General features: G+C 40.4%; 2 protein-coding genes across 3 annotated transcripts in view; one reads left to right on the plus strand and one right to left on the minus strand.

Annotated features, from left to right (window-relative positions):
- Positions 1–22,732, plus strand: part of gjc2 (gap junction protein gamma 2) — a 123,911-nt gene that overhangs the window by 58,803 nt on the left and 42,376 nt on the right. The gene's annotated exons all lie outside the window — the stretch shown is intronic.
- On the minus strand, positions 5,053–7,093 carry LOC125251880 (zinc finger BED domain-containing protein 4-like). The gene is made up of 2 exons (XM_048164979.1): positions 5,365–7,093; positions 5,053–5,270 (listed from the first exon to the last, which is right to left on the minus strand). The coding sequence occupies exons 1-2, from the start codon at positions 7,052–7,054 to the stop codon at positions 5,053–5,055; spliced, it is 1,908 nt and encodes a 635-aa protein (XP_048020936.1). The 5' UTR covers positions 7,055–7,093.

Below are 22,732 nucleotides of genomic sequence, written 5' to 3' on the forward strand. Positions count from 1 at the left end.
CAGTTTCGATTTTAGTTCGTTGGCAAAATACAACGTAGAGACCATTTATGTTTTAAATTTTCGATTCATTATGAAACGGCGGTGGCGGCACAGGGTCATTAATGGGAAACACTGAATGAATGTTTAGCTGACACTGGTGCTAAAGTTGTCATATCAGCTGTTATATCATAACAAAAAATCTTCAACCGGACCGAACGAGAGTCTCGGTCTTGAGGCCTACCGCTGCTCTGAGTGAGTGACAGGAGGCGTGGCTCTGTACAACTGCGGTGTGCGTGAACTCGCTGCCGGTGTATATGGATACTGTAGAAAAGCGGTATTGAACTGTTTAACATATTTTAGTATAGAGATATGTTTAGAAAAAAATATATATTTTAACAGCACTATTAAGAAACCTCTACGCTGTATGCTGGCCAGACTTTTTTGCAATGTATTTGCGGATTATTTTGAACGAGATATAAAACGGGGACATTTCTGGGGACAGCTCCAGTTGGGGACAGAGCACCAAAAAACGGGGACGTCTGGTCACCCTAAATTATAATTAACATGACAATATGTACAATAGTAACGAATACCTCAAAAGTTGGAAAATTCATCAGTGTGAGGCGTTGCCATAACACGTTGCTATGGGTTGCGTGCGTGTGTGACTGACTGATTTTCCACAGTCTGTTCGAAACTTCTCTTGAGTCATACATGGTTCTTTCACTGAGTGCCTATGGCTCGATGGAAGAAAAAATAAACCAAACATTTTTTTAAACTTTTTTTCCCCCATCAATAATCAAAGCTAGTGTATCGATTTAATTAAAAATCTATTTATTATATATTTTAAAATATTCCATAATTCACCAATGCCGGTTTGTCATAACACCCCAACCAATCATGATCTGGCACAAGAAGTTAAAATTAGACAACGTGAAGTGGAAATTACATGGACAGACAAGTGATTTCTGTTTGTCTCATTTTACAAATTAAATTACATCGCTGACAAAATGGATGTTAACGGACTACAAAGCGAAAAGTTACATTAATGGTTCAATTCACACCGTTTATTATTTGATGAAACTATCATAGTTAATGAAGTCAAAGTGCCATCTATAGGCCTATTATGTGTAGGCTGGCGAAATGGTGACGTGAATATTACCATTTTTGATAATTATTAGCTCATGTGGCATTATGAAATAAGTCTCTTATGCTCATCAAGCCTGCATTTATCTAATCAAAAACAGCAATATATATTTTAAAAATATTATTACAATTTAAAATAATGGTTTTCTATTTGAATGTACTTTAAAATAGAATTTATTTCTGATGCAAAGCTGAATTTTCAGCATCGTTACTCCAGTCTTCAGTGTCACATGATCCTTCAGCAATCATTCTAATCAGAGCAATAGAGAGTGAGAGTTGCGACAACGGAAGTTCAAAACGCTTGATCGTCACGTGATTCGTGTAGACTTCAGATAGTTCCAGGAAGTGCTTCGGCGGCAATTCAGATGATAGGGTTAGAGAGACAGAACCGTGATTTTTGGTAATTTGTAGTCAATAAATGCATCGGTTTACAATATGTTTGTAATATACTGACATGTGAATGTAGTATGTGTATGTAGTTACAGCAATGTTGTTTTTAAAAGATAAAAAACCTGCTAATACTTGAGGATTAGTGTTTTCAACCAGCGTTGCCTGCCTTGTTAACATATTTCTGGGTAACATTACCTTGGTTAAAGACCGTGTTGCTGTTGTTTTGAAGTATTTTCATGTTTTTAAACTTGTATGTTAGTTAAGGGCAATCATGTCATGTTCACTATGGTTTCACAGGGACAGGAGACCTGCAGGTGACAGGTGTTTGCCTTAAAAACCCATTGCAAACAAGTGAAATGTAAAATTTAATTAAGTGAAATTGAATTAATCCTAATGTTAACAATTCTTATGCACCCCATTCACGCATTACTATATACATTCATACACAATATATTTAATTCTAAAACAAAACATGATTATACACATACATATGTCAAGCATTTCATCTGTCCTTTCCTACATGTTCTTTTAGTCTACACTATGGTTTGCAGTGTTGCATGAGGATGATCCAGTCACTCAGAGAAAGCAGTATGAATGCATGGTTTCCCCAATGACACGGAAAGGAGAAGGTTATGTTCAAGTCAGCAGGAGCAATTTAAATAGAGCTAAAGATTGTGTGCTAAGTTGTGTGTTAATCATATACAGGTGTATCTGCCCTTTTTTAACAAAAAAACAACACTGGGAACTTTTATGTTTATTAAAGGTTTATTAAAAATAAGGTGCAAGGAAAATGCAAAATCCAAGGAGCAGAGACGTTGAGGATACAGCATCATTGCATGGAGTCTTCAGGATCTGAATCCCCTTGTGCTTGTATTGAAAGCAAGATAAAATGAGACAAAAGCGGGAGAAATTAAAAACAGTTGTATATAATATACAGTTTTGGTATTTAGTATGATTTATTTATTTATTTATTTATTTATTTATTTATTGCTGCTTTTAAGCGTTGTTTTTTATCTCACTTATAAACTTCCCTTTCCCCATCAATCCAAAAATCAGCTGAGCTGACACATAATAGACAGTAAACAGAATCACAATGTAGTAAAAAACTAAAGTATACTACAGTATTTATTACAGTATCAGTTCACTATACTGCAGTATGCTGTAACATTCATTAACAACAAGTTGTAAATACTATAATATATACAGTACTCTACAATTTACTATAATTGTTTTGGAAATTTAATAAGGAATAAGGATATTCTCATTTTACCACTTTGACCCACCACAAGCCCCAAAGTTATATTTAACCCCGTTTAGAAGCATATAATTGTTACGGTATGCTGGTGTGAAGGGATGAGGCCGACACGGATTTCCACAATACATATACTTCTTTACTTAAACAAGGCAGGAGGCACCAAACATACACTGTACATACCATTTAGAGTAACATTTAAGACGGACAAGGAGTGAAGGGAGTGAGTGCAATATAAAGGGTGTGCTGATGAGAGAGTCCAGGTGCAGGTGATCCGTGATGATGGGGAGATGACGAGGGAAGTGAGTGCAGGTGACGAAACAGGAGGATACTGGGAAATGGAGTCCAGGGGAACAAGGGATCTGTAACAATAATTACACAACGATGAATAAAGCTGTTTTAAACTATTGTCTAATCTACTATCTGATAACATCCCCTGAAACTATTTATTTTGTGAGCAATATGAGCTAGCATGCTTTAGTACACAAGTTAATTTGATTCAGATGTACTGATAATATAAAATCTTATAATTTGAATGGCTTACCTTTTAAAAGTACATCACAAACGGTCTGTTCTGCTGTAACTCTCCGACACGGCTGCTACTTCCGGGAACTACTGGGAGGCTCCACAAGCCGCTATTGCTGTAAAAAAAACGTTCCATTGGAGTCTATGGAGTTGTCGCAACTCTCTCTCTATATGGCTCTGATTCTAATATGATGATTAAAGGTTCTCTAAACGATCCTGAGCGGAGTAACTTCCTGTTGACGTTCGAAGTGTTGTCAAACAAAACAGAGGCTAGCTAGACCCTCCCTCCGCCTCCGCCGCCGCCTCCTCCTCCTCCTCCTCCTCCTCCTCCTCCTCCTCCTCCCCTCCCCTGGAAACAGTGGAACAGTTGGAAAGTGGAAACAGTTGTGCTGCTTAAAGGGGTGGTTAAGTGGTGTTTTTCTAGGCTTGATTGTGTTCTTGGGGCACAGTTTAACATGTCTTAATGCTTCGTTTTTTGAAAACGCTATATTTCTCATATATTTTAACTTTATTCTACACCACTGTTTCCACTGTCATATGAACGGCTCGTTTGACTTCCTGCTTCTATGAAGCCACGCCCTCCAAATTACGCAATGTGCTCAGATTGGTTAGCAGGTTGGTAGCTGGCCCAGTTTATCGTGATTCGCTGAAGCGTCCAGAAACGACACGCCCCTTACCATCCGTTGCTTCAGTCAAAATGTGTTAGGTTTTTGCTCCTAATTCATGCCTCATCCCAGACCTCTTAATTGGCAATTGAATGAGCAATCACTCAGTGCTGAGGGAGAATATAGTCTCATTTTATTGATAAGAAAAGAGAGAATATATAGAAAGAGTACAAGGGGTGTAGTATAGGTTCAGCCAATGAGAGAGAGAATACATCATATAGCTCATGGTATAGGAATGTGATTACATATAGAAAAACCAGTCTAAATATGGTCATCTCCCGATCAGCTATCCAGGAGTTCCTTGCTATCCCAAAGACCTTCTCCTATGCTTGTAATGCAAAAAGCAGGGACCGTTCCCTGTCTCCCATTCTATCCTAGTAGAGCCTTGTTCCTTATATGGAAATGGTTCCGGTACATAAAGAAAACTAGAGCCCGACCGATATGGATTTTTGGGGGCCGATGCCGATGCCGATATTAACTCGAAAAGAGCCGATTTATAAGCCGATATTTTGATTTTGAAAATAAACTGGATATTAGACCCATTTCCTATAAACTACACTTACACAACATTCAATAGCAAAATATCTGCCTGTTCTATGTATGTGGGCTGTATAAACCATTTTCCAGAAGGGATTATGTTAAAAAAAAGCCTTAGATTACAGTCTCAATGACTAAACAATTGCACATCAAAAGTATATATTTTTTAATGATCAAAAAACAGTCTTCCAGTTGAAGCTGGTTTTAACAGTCTGTGTGTGTACTGTAAATAAATTATAATACTAAAGTTAAAGTAAAAGAGCTATACCAAACAAATTCAATATTCCACAAAACCATGTCAATGAATTGAAAATAAAATTAAAATAAGTTAAATGTATAGCTACATATAAAATAAATAAATATAAAATATAAAATAAATAAATAATACCAAAATATAATTTAAACAATGTAGAATGTTCTCAATATATATACAACACACAGGCAAGAGGTTTTCCTCCTTCACTACTTTTTACAAATTATACTTTTAGAATTTTACTCTGTCTTGCTCTGAACTTTAATATTTGAACAGTGTTTTGAAAAATGTCTTGAACAGGGTGCTCCTTAGTACTGCCAGTTGAGAAGTGGCAGGTTGTAGTACAGGAAGCACAACATCTCTGCCTTGGAACCTGTTAGAGAGCTCCTCCTATCTTGATAGATGGCCCCCACAGTGCTGAATACCCTCTCACTAGGGACAGATGAAGGAGTGAGAAACCTCCTGGCCAATGGAGCCAGAGTCTGGAAGCGGCCAGCGTTTTGCCTCCACCACTGCAGGGGGTCACCTGATGATGATGATGATGACAAATACAAATGTTATATACTTAATATACAAAAGCATAACTTAATTTGATATCACTGAAAAATAAATAGTGAAACCTGTTTTGCGATCAAGAACGGGCTCTTGAAGATACCGATCCAGCTCTTCGTTCAGACTCTCAGACACCCCTGTCACTGTTTGCTGGCTCTGCAACATGTCCTCGTAGAGATGGTCAAGCACACTCTGCTTCTGGTCTAGGGACTTCTCCATCCTAGGTTTCTTTGAATATCCCTCGGCATCCTTAGGAGTGGCTGCTGAGCTTGCTTGATGTTGTTTGTCTGCCTCTTTTTCAAGCCAGGTTTTGGCCTTCTTGGTTGTGCTGTCAGAGAGGGGACGCTGTTTGTAGCGAGGATCCAGCACACAGGCCAGCACTGCTTCTTTGGACTCTGCAATCTTGGAAAACCTTCTGGTTAAGCTGTCGAGCATGACCTTCCTCAAAGTCTGAATTCCTCTAGTTTCAGGACCCTGAGTCTCCAGAAATCTTTTCAAAACCTCAATGGTGGGGATGATGCATGATGCAGATGCATCAGACTTACTCACTTCTAGAGTAATTTCCTCAATTGGTTCCAGTGTGTTGATCAGCTTTTCAACCAGGTCCCACTCCTCCACACTTGGACATGTAAAATGTCCAAAGTCCCCAGAGTAGACTGTCAGTGCTCTCTTTTGCTCCTGCATCCTTTGGAGCATATGCAATGTAGAATTCCATCTGGTTGGGCATGCCTGGAGAATGCGGTGTTCAGTTAGACCAACATCCTTCTGAATTTGTTCAAGCCTCTGCTTGGCAGGGACTGAATGACCAAAATGGGTTGCACACCTCTTCAGTTTGGCCAGGATGTCACCTACAGCTCTCTGTGCCTGGAGGCCATCATTCACAACAAGCTGGAGGGTGTGAGCACTGCAGCTGAGGTCAGGCATCTCCACCAACCTCATCCCCTTAACAACATTGGCTCCACTGTCCCTGAGCACCAGCAGCACACGTTCACTGTCTATATCCCACTCGGTAAGCATGTCTAAAAACAACTGTCCAATGTACTCACCAGTGTGAGATCCACTCATGGCTTTCACATTTAGGACAACTTGCACCCTGTTCCATTCTTCATCGATGAAGTGAGCAGTCAAGCTCATTAGCGACTCAGTGGACCCTGACCAACAATCTGTTGTAAATGCAATATGCTTTGCATTTTCAACAGCCAAAAGCTCCTTTATCTTGATCACCACTTTTGCATGCACATGATGCAATTTATCTGTGCGATAAAACTTTTCTGTCTTCAGAGTGTACCTAGGCTCTGCAGCAGCCAGCAGCCTTCTAAACCCCACACCTTCCACCACAGAAAAAGCTTGGATGTCTGTCGCTATCATCTCCATTACTTTTTTGTCCAGGTTTTTTGCCCTTGGATCTGATGGACCCCATTTGAGTACCTTATCAAATGCTTGTGACAGGGTAGGCTGCTGTGTTCTAACAGAAAGAGTTTTTTGTACCTCACTCTCCTGCTGTGCCTCTTTATATTGCTCACTGTGTTTGGTTTTCAGATGAGTCCACAAATTGGAAGTGTTTTTCTGCTTCGCTTTGATAGACCCCTGGCTTACATTAGCTGCACATATATTGCAGAACACTGCATTAGAGGAATCTTTGCTGAAGTAGTCCCACACTTTGCTGCTACAGCGTTCACCTTTTTCAGCCATCTGTAGGGCAGACAGAGAGACAGAGAAAGAATAAGCATGTGTATTAATAATATCACCATGTATCATTACTCATGTCATCATTAGAATCATAATAATAATAAACAGGGATCTCCTACATAGGCAAAAATGAGAAATATATATATATATATATATATATATATATATATATATATATATATATATATATATATATATATATATATATATATATATATATATATATATATATTATTATTATTATTATTATTATTATTATTATTATTATTATTTTTTTTTTTTTTTTTTTTTTTTTTTTTTTTATTTGTCAAGCAATAGGTATTACCTATTACCTACTTATGACTGCAGATATATTTAGAATAAGTTAAACGCTAACATTATAGTTTGACCTCTTAATAACGTTCACGCTCTTCCACTGATAAACATGGTATTAGCTTTGTGGCTAATCTAATATAGCAATGCATTAGCGGCTGTAAGTGATGTTACAGAATATTTAGAAGTGATAATGATAGGACCGTTAGTTAGAACTACCACACTGTTTTTATATACAGTGTATGAACTAAATCTACAATCATTTCACATGACGAACGACAGACTCACCGTCAAAAGAGTACATCTCCGTGGCTCGGCTTTCTTCTGTAGTGGATTTCTGGTGCTGTTGTCAACTGGGGAGTTGCAGAGCTCCCTCTGGTGGGCAAACTATGCAACACTCATAACATGAGTGAAGCATGAGACTCTGTTTCTCATGTTTCATCGGCCGTTATAAACGCCGATGCCGATTTAAATGCAATTAGCTCATATCGGCCGATAATATCGGCCGGCCGATATATCGGTCGGGCTCTAAAGAAAACCATATGTTAAAACATAGGATAGCTTCAACAGAGGACAAAGGACCCTCTGTCCACTTTCCTTCAATGCTGAGACCAACATAAAATCTATCAAAATGTAAATAGCGTCTATATTGCTGTATCAAATTGAGCCCGAATTAGACCCAGATGAAGAGGGTCAATCGCAATCGCGGCTTTTAAAGGACGTTTATGAATGGTATTTAATTTTGTATTTGTGTCAAAGTGTTTAGATGCTGTCATTGCTGTTTGTTAGCTTTCAATATACAGTTTTATCCTGATTAAAGCTTTACAGTAGCTGAATACATGCCTGAGTAGTAGCATTTTTGTAAAGGTAGCTTTTAATTTACAGAATGAACAACTGATGGTCTATGAACATAGAAGTTTGTTGCTGTTTGTAGAATTTAGCTAACTGGCTAGCAAAGCAAAAACGAGTTGCTCTTTGTATATGTCCTTGATGCAACCAAAAATAGCAACAGAACTATAGGTTTAAAAGACATGTACAAACAATAAATATACTTACAGTTTGAAGCCAATAAACAGCAGCTTCTGCTTTTAAAGTGGGAACTGCTTCATCTATCAGTATTAGCCTTTGTGCATTCAGTAATAGCCATCCAGCATTGAACTTGAATTCTGGTCTTCAGCACCGCATCCAGTATAGAAAATATCACAGATTATAATGGGTTCTATTATCTTTTGACGCATCGCATCGCGCCGCTCGCGTCCGGTGTACACAACTCTTCTGCTTCCATTATGCTGCACCACATGGCCTCGCCCACTTTGTTGCGTGTTCCCGGGGGTGTGTTTTGCAGGGTTTATGATGTCACCAACCTGCTGTAGTCCAAAACCAGTCGTGTTTGTAGGCATTAAACTTTAAAAGACAATATCTCCGTTTGCATTGAACTTTCAGTGCTGTAACTTTGCAGATATTGTTTATGCTAAAGCAGCAACATTACAAACTAACTAAATTTAAAAAAAAAAAGTGAAATCGCATTTAACCACCCCTTTAATATTTTTATAACATGATATGATCCTTCAGTCAATTGATTTAAAATCTTTGATTTAAAATTTTTAAAAATAACAGCATTTATTCAAAATTAGGGCTGCACAACGATTAATCGCGCTTAATCGTTGTGCAGCCCTACTCAAAATAGAAATCTTTTCTAACAAATTACCTTTACACCACCTACTATGTGGCCTTTTTACCCTTAACTGATATTTTTTAAACCAATATCACTCTAAGTAAATAAAATACAGTGTACATGCCATAGTATATTTGATGAGAATGGTGGCAATTTTATTGTTTCCACCAAATATTTATATATTCTTTTAGGTCTTTAGATTTCTTTAGGTCTTGTGTCAGACCCAACCTTATGTGAACTCGGTCTCGACACGGACTTGACCCTCTTTGGTCTCGGTCTCGACTCGGACTTGACCCTCTTTGGTCTCGGTCTCGACTCGGACTCGACCCTCTCTGGACTCGGTCTTGACTCTGACTCAAATTAGCTGGTCTCGACTACAACACTGGTTATAATATAAGAAAGCTGGCATGGACTAACAACTTTGTAACACTGCAAACTGCACACTTCATTAACTAAACAACCTTTAATCATAAGAAATTGGTATCATATATATATATATATATATATATATATATATATATATATATATATATATATATATATATATATATATATATATATATATACTAATAACAACATTAAACTGTTTGTTTTAACGGATAGCTGTATTGTGTATAAACGATATAAATCATAATGTGATTTTGTAGAAATTGTAATCAGGTGCTAAAAAAAGAGTACTCATTAAAATGTCTTTACAGAAAGAAACGGATCATGGACCAATGCACAGTACAAGCGCAGAGTTGAGTTTCTTGAGTCTGTTCAGTAAGGAGCATTTTGATTGGTGGATTATTAGCTCACTGCGATTGGCTAAACAGAACGTGCCAGGAAGGTCTCAAAAATACTTACACATATTCAAAACAGTACACACACGTGTGACGATTTGCAAATGTAGATTCAATGATTCATAAATACATGTAACATCATTCATAAATGTGTGATAGAAATTAATTCAAGAACTTGATATATACATATTTGTGTAAACATTTTAAATGTATTTAGGTAAGATGTATTTTTGTGAGCATTTGGGTAAATATGCTTTTACTTGTGTATTTATGAATTGTGTTTTGAATTTACGAATCGGATTTTGTAAATGTGAATTTTACTTGTGTATTTATGAATTGTGTTTTGAATTTACAAATCTGATTTTGTAAATGTGAATTTTGCTGTGCATTTATGAATTTTGTTTTGTAAATGTATTATTTTTGAGACTAATCTGGCTCCATAGATCTCTTCTAAACATTAGAGGAGACAAATGTGAGAGCGCCAAAGTCTTTAGCTAAGGAGAAAAGTCTGAGCACAATGTGTGGTGTTACTGAGATCTCTTATGAAACTTCAGAAAAGACAAGTGTGAGCGATCCAGTGTCTTTAGCTGATGAGAAACATCTGAGCACAATGTGTGATGTTGTTGAGATCTCTTCTAAACTTTAGAGAAAAAAAAAAATTTGAGAGCTTCAGAGTCTTTGGTTTAGGAGAAAAGTCTGAGCAGTGTGTGATGTTATTGAGATCTCTTTTAAACTTTAGAGGAGACAAGAGTGAGAGTACCAGAGACTTTAGCCGAGGAGAAAAATCTGAGCACAATGTGCAGAGCTGTTGAGATCTCTTCTAAACTTTTAAGGCCTGTACACACCGGGCCGAATATCGCACGCGTTTTTCGCCACCGTTTTTCGAGACATTTTTTGTGTTTATACCCAAGTGATTTTCACTGGCGATGCGTAGAGTGGACGTGCAAATTCACTCCCTGACAGTATGTGGCGCTTGTGCTTAACGGTAGTGCAAATAAACATATTTATGATATTAATAAAAAGTTAAAGAAGATAAAAATGCAGATATAAAATGGCAAATGACATATGAGAGATGGTAGTCAGAAACGGTAGTGCAAATAAGTCACAATGACAGTAGTGCAAGTGAACGGTAGTGCAAATAAACATATTTATGAAATAGACATTCTCAACTATATTTCTTGAATGTAAAAGAAAAAAACAAACAGTAAAAATACAGAAATAATACACATCTATTGGTGTGGCCAAGAACTGGCAGAACAGTTTGTAGGGGTCTTCCTCGTCTACTTACTTTCTCTTCGTCGTCTTGGTATCAATGTGTGCTCAGCAAGACCGTTTTGTGCTTGAGCGCCACCAAGTCATGTTTTACTGTAACTTCAGCATCTCCAGGCACGTGAACAAAAGTGCCACTCTCATTGGTCTGCCAGTTTTTAACGCGGTGCGTCAAACCAAAAAAAAAACCGCATTTTTTTTAAAAATGACACTTTTACGCCTCACGTTTTTCGCATCGGTGTGCACATTCACATTGGTGCCCTTTGTTTAGTCATGAGGCATTAAACGCCAGCGATAATCGTGCACAATATTCGTCCCGGTGTGTACAGGCCTTTAAGGGGACAAATGTGAGAGAGAGTCTTTAGTTTAGGAGAAAAGTCTGAGCACAATGTTTGATGTTGTTGAGATCTCTTCTGAATCGTTAGAGTAGACAAATTAGAGTGATCCAGAGTCTCTAGATAATGCCTAGATAAAGGCTGTGATTGGGGGCAAACCAGTAAGTAAGTGATCAGCGCTTGCCAATCTTTGTGTAAACTACTCAGCAATGCATCAAAGACGCTCACCAACACCAGACAAATATCTAGCATCCCAAATATCTGGAGCTGTCGGCCGACTCGACATCCTGTGGTGTCACGTGTCGCGACGAGCTACAGCCAATGAGAGCATAGGCGCACCCACGGAAAAAACGAGACATTCTCCATTAATTTTAACCAGTAATAATGAAAATTTATTGCAGCTTTCAGACACAACTTTCTTCTGTTTTAGTTCATTTGAGGCCATTTCTATGGCGTTATTTCAATTACAATTGTCGAGAGTACATTATTAAAATACGATACCGCATAACAGCGTTATCGCAGGCAGATTTCTTTCACTCTAGCACAAAACTTGACTCGCGCTCGCAAATATACATAAGTCTTATGGCCATGCTCACTAGAATTGAAAAAGCTTTCAACCACCAGACTTTCACGATTGACTGATGCAATAACACAGTATAGCCTACCTTTAAATTTGCCACCATTTCATTAGATAGCATTTTCAAGCTATTTTAGTCATTCTGTTCTCTAGTTATTTTATTATTTAATAGTTATTTTTGCTTATTGTAAATAGGTATTTGAAGAATTCATTTATTTAGTGAACCAATACTGATCATCAGATATCAGCATGAGCACGACTCCCTACAACACTCATGAATGGAATGTGTTTTTGTTTGGTTGGTAATGTATTTGCAGTCTGTGTGTTAAGCTGGATTTATACTTTAGCCTGGCTCCACACCGCGAGCCTCTGCTGACTGCACACAAAACGGACGAGCCGTTTATACTTTGCGCGCTTGTCATTGTTCTATTCTTTGAAACGACAGGGGGGCAATCACAGAGAAATTGTTCTTTAAAGCTGGGCAATACACTGTGTGATTTTTGTCTGATTTTGAGCCGAATTCCGACTCGTGCGACCCTTTTTTGAGTAAGGCCGATTTTCATCTTTGTCGTTCGTCGTGCAGTGTTCATGCAGTGTACACCGGGAAACGAGAGGCGACAAACCTCTCCCGACTGGCAATTGGATGGTCGGACAATTTTCTGGCATGTCAGAAATTTTGGTCACCCCTTGTGAGTATATCACACAGTTGAAGCAGAGCTACGAACTGATTGCCCTAAACTCTGTGTTTTTTCCCCTCACTGAGCCTGCGTGAAAAAAAAAAAAAAAAAAAAAAAAAAAAAAAACGAAAAGAGGGATATCTTTAAGTTCTGTAGCTATCAAACTAGCTGCAATTTAGCAAACTGTTGCTTAACTCCAGTTTGTGTTGCATTATGAATAAACCATAGGCTATTACCCATGTCTTCCAAGCCACCTGCGTGTACCTATAGGCCTACTGTATACACGGCGCCTCTTGTATTAATTTGATCATTAATTTACTTGTTTCAGTTTTCACTTTTACTCATTTAGGCTATTTAATATTTACTTAATTTTCTTATCATGGAAAATGTGAACTGTTGTCCATTTGGCAATTGGTGATAAAGAAAAATGTCACGTCGCAATTTAGAATACCCAATAAATATAAATCCTACTTCAACATGCTGATAACAGTAGGCTATGTCTTAATTCATTTTCTTAATATTTCTCATGTGGCCCATATACTGTATGTAGTGAAAAAAATGAGAATTTTGTGTTAAACAAGTTTTTTCTGAAATGAAGCTGCTTTTCATTAACTGATTATCAGTGTTCGGACACATTAGTTAATAATTTTAATTGTAGGCCTATAATTCATGCCAGGGTACCCACCACTTTTTGAAATATCTCACAGTACAGATGCATCTAATACAAAAGAAACTAGTTGATTATCAATTCGTTCATTTGTGTTAAATAGTAGGCGATCTGGCCCTGTTATCGGTGGCACAACAGTGTCCTCTCACTAGTGCACACTGCACAGTCTTCACATCGACGAGCACTTCAATCTCTTAACATTGTTGCGGAGACTCAAAAGAGACACAAAACAAGATGCACATAAACATGTCCCTGCTTTTGATATACAATCACTAATGTACATTTTTGGTTTTAATGAGAAAAAATATAAAATAAAATATAGCTGCGAGCAGCAATGGTGGGCCCAAGCCTGGTGGCACTGCCACCCCGGTGGCTTCAGGGCAACTGTGCACAGCGGGCAATAGGCATTTAAAACGGTTGAACATCAAAGGACTATGTCAAATTCACTCCACATTTACTGCACTATAAGGTGGCGCTATAGATCCCCTACTCCCTGCCTGTTTCTAAGGCTTTGCCCATGTCTACTGGATAGCAATTCTGACGTGTGTCGAGTTTAATACAATTTGAAGCATGCTAAGAATCTCAAAAGCATCCAAAATGAATATTAAAGTTTGATGCGTTGCTAAGGCAACAGTGCTTGAGATATCACAATTCTTTTCAAAGGACTACATCTGCCATGTTTTGACATTATTCAAATGAAGTTTGAAGCAAATCGGGTAAAAATAAGATGGTGATCTCAAAAGCATGCTGAAAGTGACACACTTCCTGCTGCCAGTTGGTGGTGCTATAACTTTGACTCACAATAGTCACATCTATGTGATCAGCCTTTACAACGAACACACAGCCGAAGATTCATCAAAATCAATTAATGTATGCAGAAGTTATAACACTTTGTTTCCCTATTCTTGCCATAAATTCGTTGCCTCGCCACGGCCAAACCGTTTGAGATATTCAAAATCTGTTTGCAATTAAACAACTTCAATGTGTTAGCACCAAGTTAAAAAAGTTTGGTGTAAATTGTATAAACCCTGTAGGAGTAGTAGTATAAAATTCATAGCCTGTTTTTTTTCAAAAAAATTATATTCAAACCAAAATAGCTGACTTCTTGTTGGTTGGAGCTGATGAGTGTAAATTAGAAAATTGTCCGGCTTGATGAGAACAATACGTATACCGAGTTTGGTGACTGTAGGAAAAACTAACCTCCCCACTTTTGTCAAAAGGTGGCAATACTGAGCCCCTCCACCACGCCCATTTCTATGGCTTTGTCCATGTCTACTGGTTGACAATATTGATGTGTGTGTCGAGTTTCATGCAATTTGAAGCATGTTAAGAGCCTCAAAAAGACTCAAGAATATTACCAAAGTTTGATGCGTTTCCATGGCAACAATATTTAAAATATCAAAAATCCTGTCACAGGTCTACATCTGCTGTGTATTGACAAAACATTGATGAAGTTTGAAGCAAATCAGGTAAAAATAACAGCGTAAACTCAATGCATTTCAAAAGTGACACACTTCTTGTTGCCAGTTGGTGGCGCTATAACTATGACTCACAATAGTCACATCCATGTGATCGGACTCCTATAACGAACACACAGCTGAAGTTTCATAAACATCAATCAATGTATGCAGACATTATAACACATTTCCTGTTTCCCTTTTCTCACCATAAATTCGTTCCGTCGCCATGGCCAAACCGTTTGAGATATCAAAAATCTGCTGGCAAATTTTCATCATCAATGTCTTGACTTCATGACCGAGTTTGGTGGTGATTGGATTAATCGCCTAGGAGGAGTATATCAAATTCCAGAGCATGCGTTTTTCAAACAACCAATAATAGCTGACTTCCTGTTGTGGTGGCGTTTAACTTAGAGCATGAAAGTTTTTCGGCCCGATGAGGTCTATATGTGTACCAAGTTTCATACTAATATGTGCAAGCATGTTTGATATATGGACCAAGTTTTCAGACTTTTTTCAAGGGGGCGCTGTCGAGCCCCCCTGCCATGCCCGGGTACCAGCTTCAGCCCGGCCCTGATGGCCACGGATTCCAATGTGTGTGCCAATTTTCAATAATTTTTGAGCATGTTAAGGCCCCCCAAAAGCCCCGGAAGACGGGGAAAAAAATAAAAAATAATAATAATAATCCTTAGGGGATCAAGAGGGCCCTTCACCATTTCATTAGCTTGGGCCCTAAATATAGCTGCAAGGAGCGATGACGGGCCAAAGCCCGGTGGCACCGCCACCCCAGTGGCTTCAGGGCAACTGTGCACGACGGGCAATGGGCATTTAAAACCGTTAAACATAAAAGGACTATGTCAATTTCACACCACATTTACTGCAGCAGATGATGCTCCTATGATCACAAACCACAACAGCCACATCCATGAGATTGTTTAAATTGAGATGACTTTCATGTCACAGAATGTTATGTTATGATGTTAAGTCAATTTCAAATGAGTGCAGAATATCATCCTAATCTGCCATGTATGTGTTTTTTTTTCTCAGACAACCCCTATAAAAATTCTAGAGAAAATTACATACTGTTATTTGTGCAATCTCCACAGTACTCTGAGAAATCTAATCCAGCCTTAATGTGAATGTCTGTGATTGCTGATGTTGTATAATCTTAACACTTCTCTTCATGTGTTTTTTGACCTCCCTGAGCTGTTGTTTGTGTACCAATCTTATGCACCAAAAGCATGCTTTCATTTAATTTTAATATGTGTGGTATAAGATGAAAACAAAAAAAAATGAAAATAAAAAAAATAATAGAGCCAAATCTCAGAACCTGCAAATACAATTTTAATGTCAGTCTCAGGTAATAGCAAGGTACATGTCTAGAGTTTTCTGCTCACTTATGCAAGTTTATTTTAAACAGCCACTTCATAATCATGTGAAATTTTACTGAAACGGGTTTTTAATAAATTTGAATTATATCAATAAATAATTCATTTAAAAAATCTAACTGTAATTGTAAAAAAATATATAATTTTAACTCAAACATCATTTAGAAAACTAGTCCTGTCCGAATAGTGATATAGTGTCATGGTTCAATTTCAAATGAGTGTAAAGTTATCATTTGCAGTTCAAAATTTTTATAAGTTCACAAGTAAATGGGTAATCAGTAAAAGGGTTAAAGACCACTAATCAAGACTACAATATACACAAACACATACACAGTGACCCACACACTGGGAGAGATAAAGAGTGAGTGAGAGAGAGAGAGAGAGAGAGAGAGAGAGAGACATATACAGAGAGAGACCCACACACAGACCCCTCCCCTCCCCCTCACACACAAACAGACACAGAATGACAGACTGAGGGAGGGACAGGGGCAGAGAGGGAGAAAGTGTGTTTGAAAAATTCACATTCAAACCAAAATATCTGACTTCCTGTTGGTCAGAGCTAATGACTGTAAATTAGAAAGTTCATCCATGTGATCAGCCTTGTACAACGAACATGCAGCCGAAGATTAATCAAAATCAATTAATGTATGCAGAAGTAATAACACTTTGTTTCCCTTTTCTTGCCATAAATTTGTTGCCTCGTCACGACCAAACCGTTTGAGATATCCAACATCTGTTTGCAATTAAACATCTTCAATGTGTTAGCACCGAGTTAAAAAAGTTTGGTGTAAATTGTATAAAGCCTGTAGGAGTAGTAGTATAAAATTCATAGCCTGTTTTTAAAAAAAAAAATAACAACATTCAAACCAAAATAGCTGACTTCCTGTTGGTCGGAGCTAAAGAATGTAAATTAGAAAATTGTCCGGATTGATGCGATCAATATGTGTACCGAGTTTGGTGACTGTAGGAAAAACTAACCCCCCCCCCACTTTTGTCAAAAGGTGGCGCTACTGAGCCCCTCCACCATGCCCATTTCAATGGCTTTGTCCATGTCTACTGTATGACAATATTGATGTGTGTCGAGTTTCATCCAATTTGAAGCATGTTAAGAGCCTCAAAAATGCCCAAGAATATTTTAAAAGTTTGACATGTTGCCATGGCAACAATATTTTACATACCACAAATACATTAACAGGACTACATCTGCCATGTTTTGACATTATTGTGATGAAGTTTGTAGCAAATCGGGTAAAAATAAGAGGGTGATCTCAAAGCATTTTAAAAGTGATATACTTCCTGCTGCCAGTTGGTGGCGCTATAACTTTGACTCACAATAGTCACATCCATGTGATCGGACTACTAAAACCAACACACTGGTGAAGTTTCATAAAGATCAATCAATGTATGCAGAAGTTATAACACACTTCCTGTTTCCCTTTTCTCGTCATAAATTCGTTGCCTCGCCACGGCCAAACCGTACGAGATATCAAAAATCTGCTGGCAATTTTTCATCATCAATGTCTTGACTTCATGCTGACCGAGTTTGGTGGTGATCAGATTAATTGCCTAGGAGGAGTATATCAAATGCCAGAGCATGCGTTTTTCAAACAACCCATAATAACTGACTTCCTGTTGAGGTGACATATATTTTAGAGTATGAAAGTTTTTCAGCCCGATGAGGTCTATATGTGTACCAAGTTTTATATTTGTATGTGCAAGCGTGTTTGATATATAGACCTCGTTTTCGGACCCTGTTCAAGGGGGCGCTGTGGAGCCCCCCTGCCACGCCCGGGTACCATCTTCTGCCCGGCCCTGATGGCCGCGGATTCTGACCCGTGTGCAAAATTTCAAGAGTTTTTGAGTATGTTAAGGGCCCCAAAAACCCCAAAAACTTAGAAAAAAAAAAATAATAAATATAGCTGCGAGCAGCGATGACGGGCCAAAGCCGGTGGCACCACCACCACGGTGGCTTCAGGTCAGCTGTGCACGACAGGCAATGGCCAATTAAAACGGTTAAACATAAAAGGACTATGTCAATTTCACACCACATTTACTGCAGCGGCTGATGCTCCTATGATGACAAATCACATGCATGAGATCGTTTAAAGGTTTTGTGAAATCACAGGCAAATTGGTGCCTGTTCACGCAAGTGACAATCACGCAGTGTTAATGAGCAAAGACGCGATCTGAGAGAATCGGCAACGAGTCGCTGACGCCCGTGAGATATTTGGCACGCTAAATATCTGGACCTGTCAGCGATTCAAAATCCTGCTGTGTGAAAAGTGTTCTGACTGAAAACTACATCTGCAATGACTGACAGCCAATGAGAGAGCAAGATACAGTGCAGCGGGGAGTTATAGACCACAATATCATCAACCATAGCTTTGTACACATAAACATTACAATTCTATCAAACAGAATCAAAGCACAAACATTAGCTTGATCATCTGCAACAGCAGCACATTGAAAAGTTATGTATTTACCTCCAACTCACGATGCAGAACACACAATCCACAGTCTCCCCAACAATTTCCTCCCCCATATTCTTCTTTTCTTTTTCTTGTTTTCGCTGCAAATCAGCGCACAGGCAGTTCGTATTGCAAGCTTCTTGCGGGCTACCATTTTTAATAATAAACCCAGTCTCACGTGAGAACTCCGGTCTTGCACGCATGATATCACGTTGTTTCCTTGTCACATCTCCCGTGTTTGGTTGTGAAACGTAGTTTGCATGCCAGACAGAGTTGTCTGCGATTCTTCCTATTGTAAAGTCATGCAGTGTGAAACCTTCTGTCTCCGATCCATCGTGCAGTTTGAACACAGCAGCGACTGAATGCTGGCCAAGATAGTCATGCAGTGTGAAAAGAACAATGACCCGACTACTTTGAAAATCGTGCAGTCTGAAAAAAATCCAGCCTTAATGTGAATGTCTGTGGTTGCTGATGTTGTATAATCCTCACTCTTCTCTTCATGTGTTTTTTGTCCTCCCTGAGCTGTTGTTTGTGCACTTATCTTATGCACCAAAAGCATGCTTTGATTTAATTTTATGCAAGTTTTATTTTAAACAGAAACTTTTATAATCATGTGAAATTTTACTGAAACAGGAGTTTTTAATCAATTTGAATCATGTCAATAAATATTGAATTTAAAAATTTGGTAACACTTTATAATAACTGCACACTGTGAAGCATTAGTTAAGTATTAGTAAATAGTCAATTCATCATTTATAAAGCATTGATAGACATTAGTAAGCAGTTTATAAATACAGCTATACATACTTTATTCTTGATTTATAAATATATCTATAATGTGTTTAATAATTGTATTTTCATACTTTATTAATGATCAATTTATCATTTCTAAAATTAAGTATTACATTATTTACAAACCAGTTGTATAATCCTCACACTTCTCTTCATGTGTTTTTTGTCCTCCCTGAGCTGTTATTTGTGCACCAATCTTATGCACCAAAAGCATGTTTTCATTTAATTTTTAATATATGTGGTATACAATGAAAAAAAAATAAAAAATAAAAATAAATGGAACCAAATCACAGAACCTGCAAAGACAATTTTAATGTCAGTCTCAGGAAATAGTTAAGCTACATGTCTAGATTTTCCTGCTCACTTATGCAAGTTTATTTTAAACAGCCACTTTTATAATCATGTGAAATTTTATTTTAATAAATTTGAATTATCAATAAATAATTAATTAAAAAATTATTTTAGAAAATTATTTAGAAAACTATTCTTGTACCAATAGGGATATAGTGTTATAGTTCAATTTCAAATGAGTGTGAAGTTAACATTTGCAGTGTGTTCTTATGTTTTAATTAACCTAATTATGAAACTAATAATGTAATACTATGTTGTCAGTGGCCTACAAATGCACTGGCTTGATTAGCTGCTTCAGGTGTGTTTGAGTCTGAGAATAAAATGAGTCTGCAAAAAAAGGTTAAATAACTGATCAGGGATGTAAAACTCTCTCTCTCTCTCTCTCTCTCTCTCTCTCTCTCTCTCTCATTCAAACACACACACACTGGTGTGAGGTGTCAGGGGGAGAGGAGGGGGGAATGTGAGTTGCACATAGAGAGAGTGCCTATGCCTATGTGTGTGCGTGAAAAATTCACATTCAAACCAAAATATCTGACTTCCTGTTGGTCTGAGCTAATGACTGTAAATTAGAAAGTTATCCGTCTTGATGAGATCAATATGTATGCGGAGTTCCCTTTCGATACTTCACTCGTACTGCGTATGGGGAAAGGTCTCCCTTTTTCCCCGCTGCTGAAGCCTTTTTCAATAACACAGTGTAACTGCATCGTCATTGGTTCACTCATAGACAAGTTGTTGAACCAATGGCGGCGCGGCATAGCTGCGCGGCCTATGGCGACAAAGCGCGCGAATATTCCCGCCGAAATGGGCGGGGTTAGGGGCTATATAAGCAGGCGTTTCGCCATAGGATTTCAGTGTTTTCTCCTTCAGCGACGACTCTACTTCTCTTCGCTGATCTCCGGTTGAAGCCGAAGAAGCTGCAGCTGCAGTCACAAGCGTCTAGCCGTCTAGCCGCCGCCTCCCGCTTCCCTCTCCCGGCCGCTTCCTGTGCGTCCCCTGCCGCCATCCGGCGCGCCGCCTGAGAGCTTCACCCGCGGCTTAACGCCGCTCTAAAAGAGCGTTTCCTCAGCGGTTTTCACCGCTTCTAAGAGCTTCCGCGGCCCTCGCCGCTCTACAAAGAGCCACCCAACTGCTGTTTTCACGGCACCGGCATCTCCCGATGCCCCGTCACTCATGTGCTACGTGCAGGGCCCCCCTGCACGATAGCGACGGACACAGCGAGTGCGTCGCCTGTCTGGGCAAGCCCCATGCGGACGGCGCGCTTGCTGGAGACTCATGCCCGCACTGTGAGTGCACGAGTCTCAGTTCCCTGCGCTCGCGGGTCGCCTTCTTCACGGAGGGCGATCTCGCCGCTCACGCCCTCCCGTCTCCTTCCTCCCGCGAACCGGCCAGGAAGAGACAGCGGGGTAGAGCGACTCAGCGCCCGGAGTTAGGCGAGCTCACGCCGGCCCAGCCCCCGCGTGCCTCGCCCTCTCCTCCGAGGGAACTCTCTCCCGTTCTGTTCTCTCGCCCTGAGCAGCGTCCCTCTGCCGAAGCAAGTGACCTCGTCTCATTCGGAGGAACAGACGACGAGCAGGATGACTCCATGTCACTTGCGGCTTCCGAAGCGGAAGCATGGGTTGGTGAGCCGGATGACCCCGCTCCCCCGCCTCCCTTGGAGCCCATTGAGCACGGCCACGGCATGGATGCCGAACTATTCCGCATCCTGTCCAGAGCCGTGGAAGAGCTGGACCTCGAGTGGGCCCCTCCAGAGGAGCCGTCTCGCAGCCGCCTGGACGAGTGGTTCCTGCCAGGCCGCCGCCAAGCACCTCGCCAGCGCTCAGCGCCCTTTTTCCCCGAGGTCCACGAGGAGCTCACGAAGTCGTGGCGCACTCCGTATTCCGCCCGCCTTCACACAACGCACCGCTCCGCCCTCACCGCCGTCGATGACGCCGAAGAGAAGGGATACGAGCACCTGCCACCCCTAGACGAAGGGTGGCTGCTCACCTCTGCCCTCCCGCGGCTGTGGGATGGAAGACCAAGAGGGCCCTTCCTTCCAAGCCCTGTCGGACCACCTCTACTTTGGCTGGACGGGCTTACACCTCGGCGGGCCAGGCTGCCTCCGCGCTTCATACAATGGCCATATTTCAGGTCTTCCAGGCCAAACTCCTCCGCTTGCTGGACGAGTCTGGAATTGACGCGCCGGCTTTCAAGGATCTTCGCAGCGCCACCGACCTTGCCCTGCGAGCCACGAAGGCCACGGCCCAGGCCATCGGGCGTTCCATGGCCAGCCTGGTAGTTTTGGAGCGCCACCTGTGGCTCAACCTTACGGAGATCAAGGACCTGGACAAGACGGCCTTCCTAGACGCCCCGGTCTCTTCGGGCCTGCAGTGGACGGCTTCACCGAGCGCTTTACTGCTGCGCAGAAATCGTCTCAGGCTATGAGGCATTTCTTGCCTAAGTGCTCCAGCTCTGCTTCTGCGTCCAGCCGCCCCAGGACTGTGCCGGCTCAGCAGAACAAGCCAGCTCCACCCGCAACACAGGCAGCGCCACCCAAGGAGCATCGCCAGCGCTCGCGCCATGCGAAGCGCCCTCCCTTCCCGAGACGCCAGGGACCCCGGCCCAAGATTGTGCTGGACCCGGTGCCTCCGAAGTCGTCCTGATTCGTCAGGAAGGAAGAGGATGGGGGATCATCCCGTTGCGACCGGACAGCCCCAAAAGCTCCCACGAGTAATTTCCCCTCCGCCTCGTTTAATTCTGGGCGTGGGAAACATGCTCCAAGTGACAGCTGGGCCCACACCTGTTGCGCCCACCCTAAACGCCGTTTTCACGGCGAACAATATTTTACCTCATCAAAGAGAGAGCAAATTTCCTCTTCCACCTCTCTCGGTGTACGACCCCCTCAACGGCGGTCTGTCGCCCGATATCATTCAACCCTTTGCCACTCGGGCCGAGGCCTGGCAGGCCATCCCCGATGTGTCAGAATGGGTTATGGGGATCGTAACCCAGGGCTACTCGCTC

Source organism: Megalobrama amblycephala, linkage group LG17 (genome assembly GCF_018812025.1).
Source record: "Megalobrama amblycephala isolate DHTTF-2021 linkage group LG17, ASM1881202v1, whole genome shotgun sequence".
Lineage (NCBI taxonomy): Eukaryota > Metazoa > Chordata > Actinopteri > Cypriniformes > Xenocyprididae > Megalobrama > Megalobrama amblycephala.

Bases quoted from the DNA above. Each gene is read 5' to 3' on its own strand.
- LOC125251880 (XM_048164979.1), bottom strand. From the start codon at position 7,054: ATGATACATGGTGATATTATTAATACACATGCTTATTCTTTCTCTGTC. The intron at 5,271-5,364 runs GTTTCACTATTT...CATCATCATCAG, and splicing joins CGTTCTTGATCGCAAAACAG to GTGACCCCCTGCAGTGGTGG.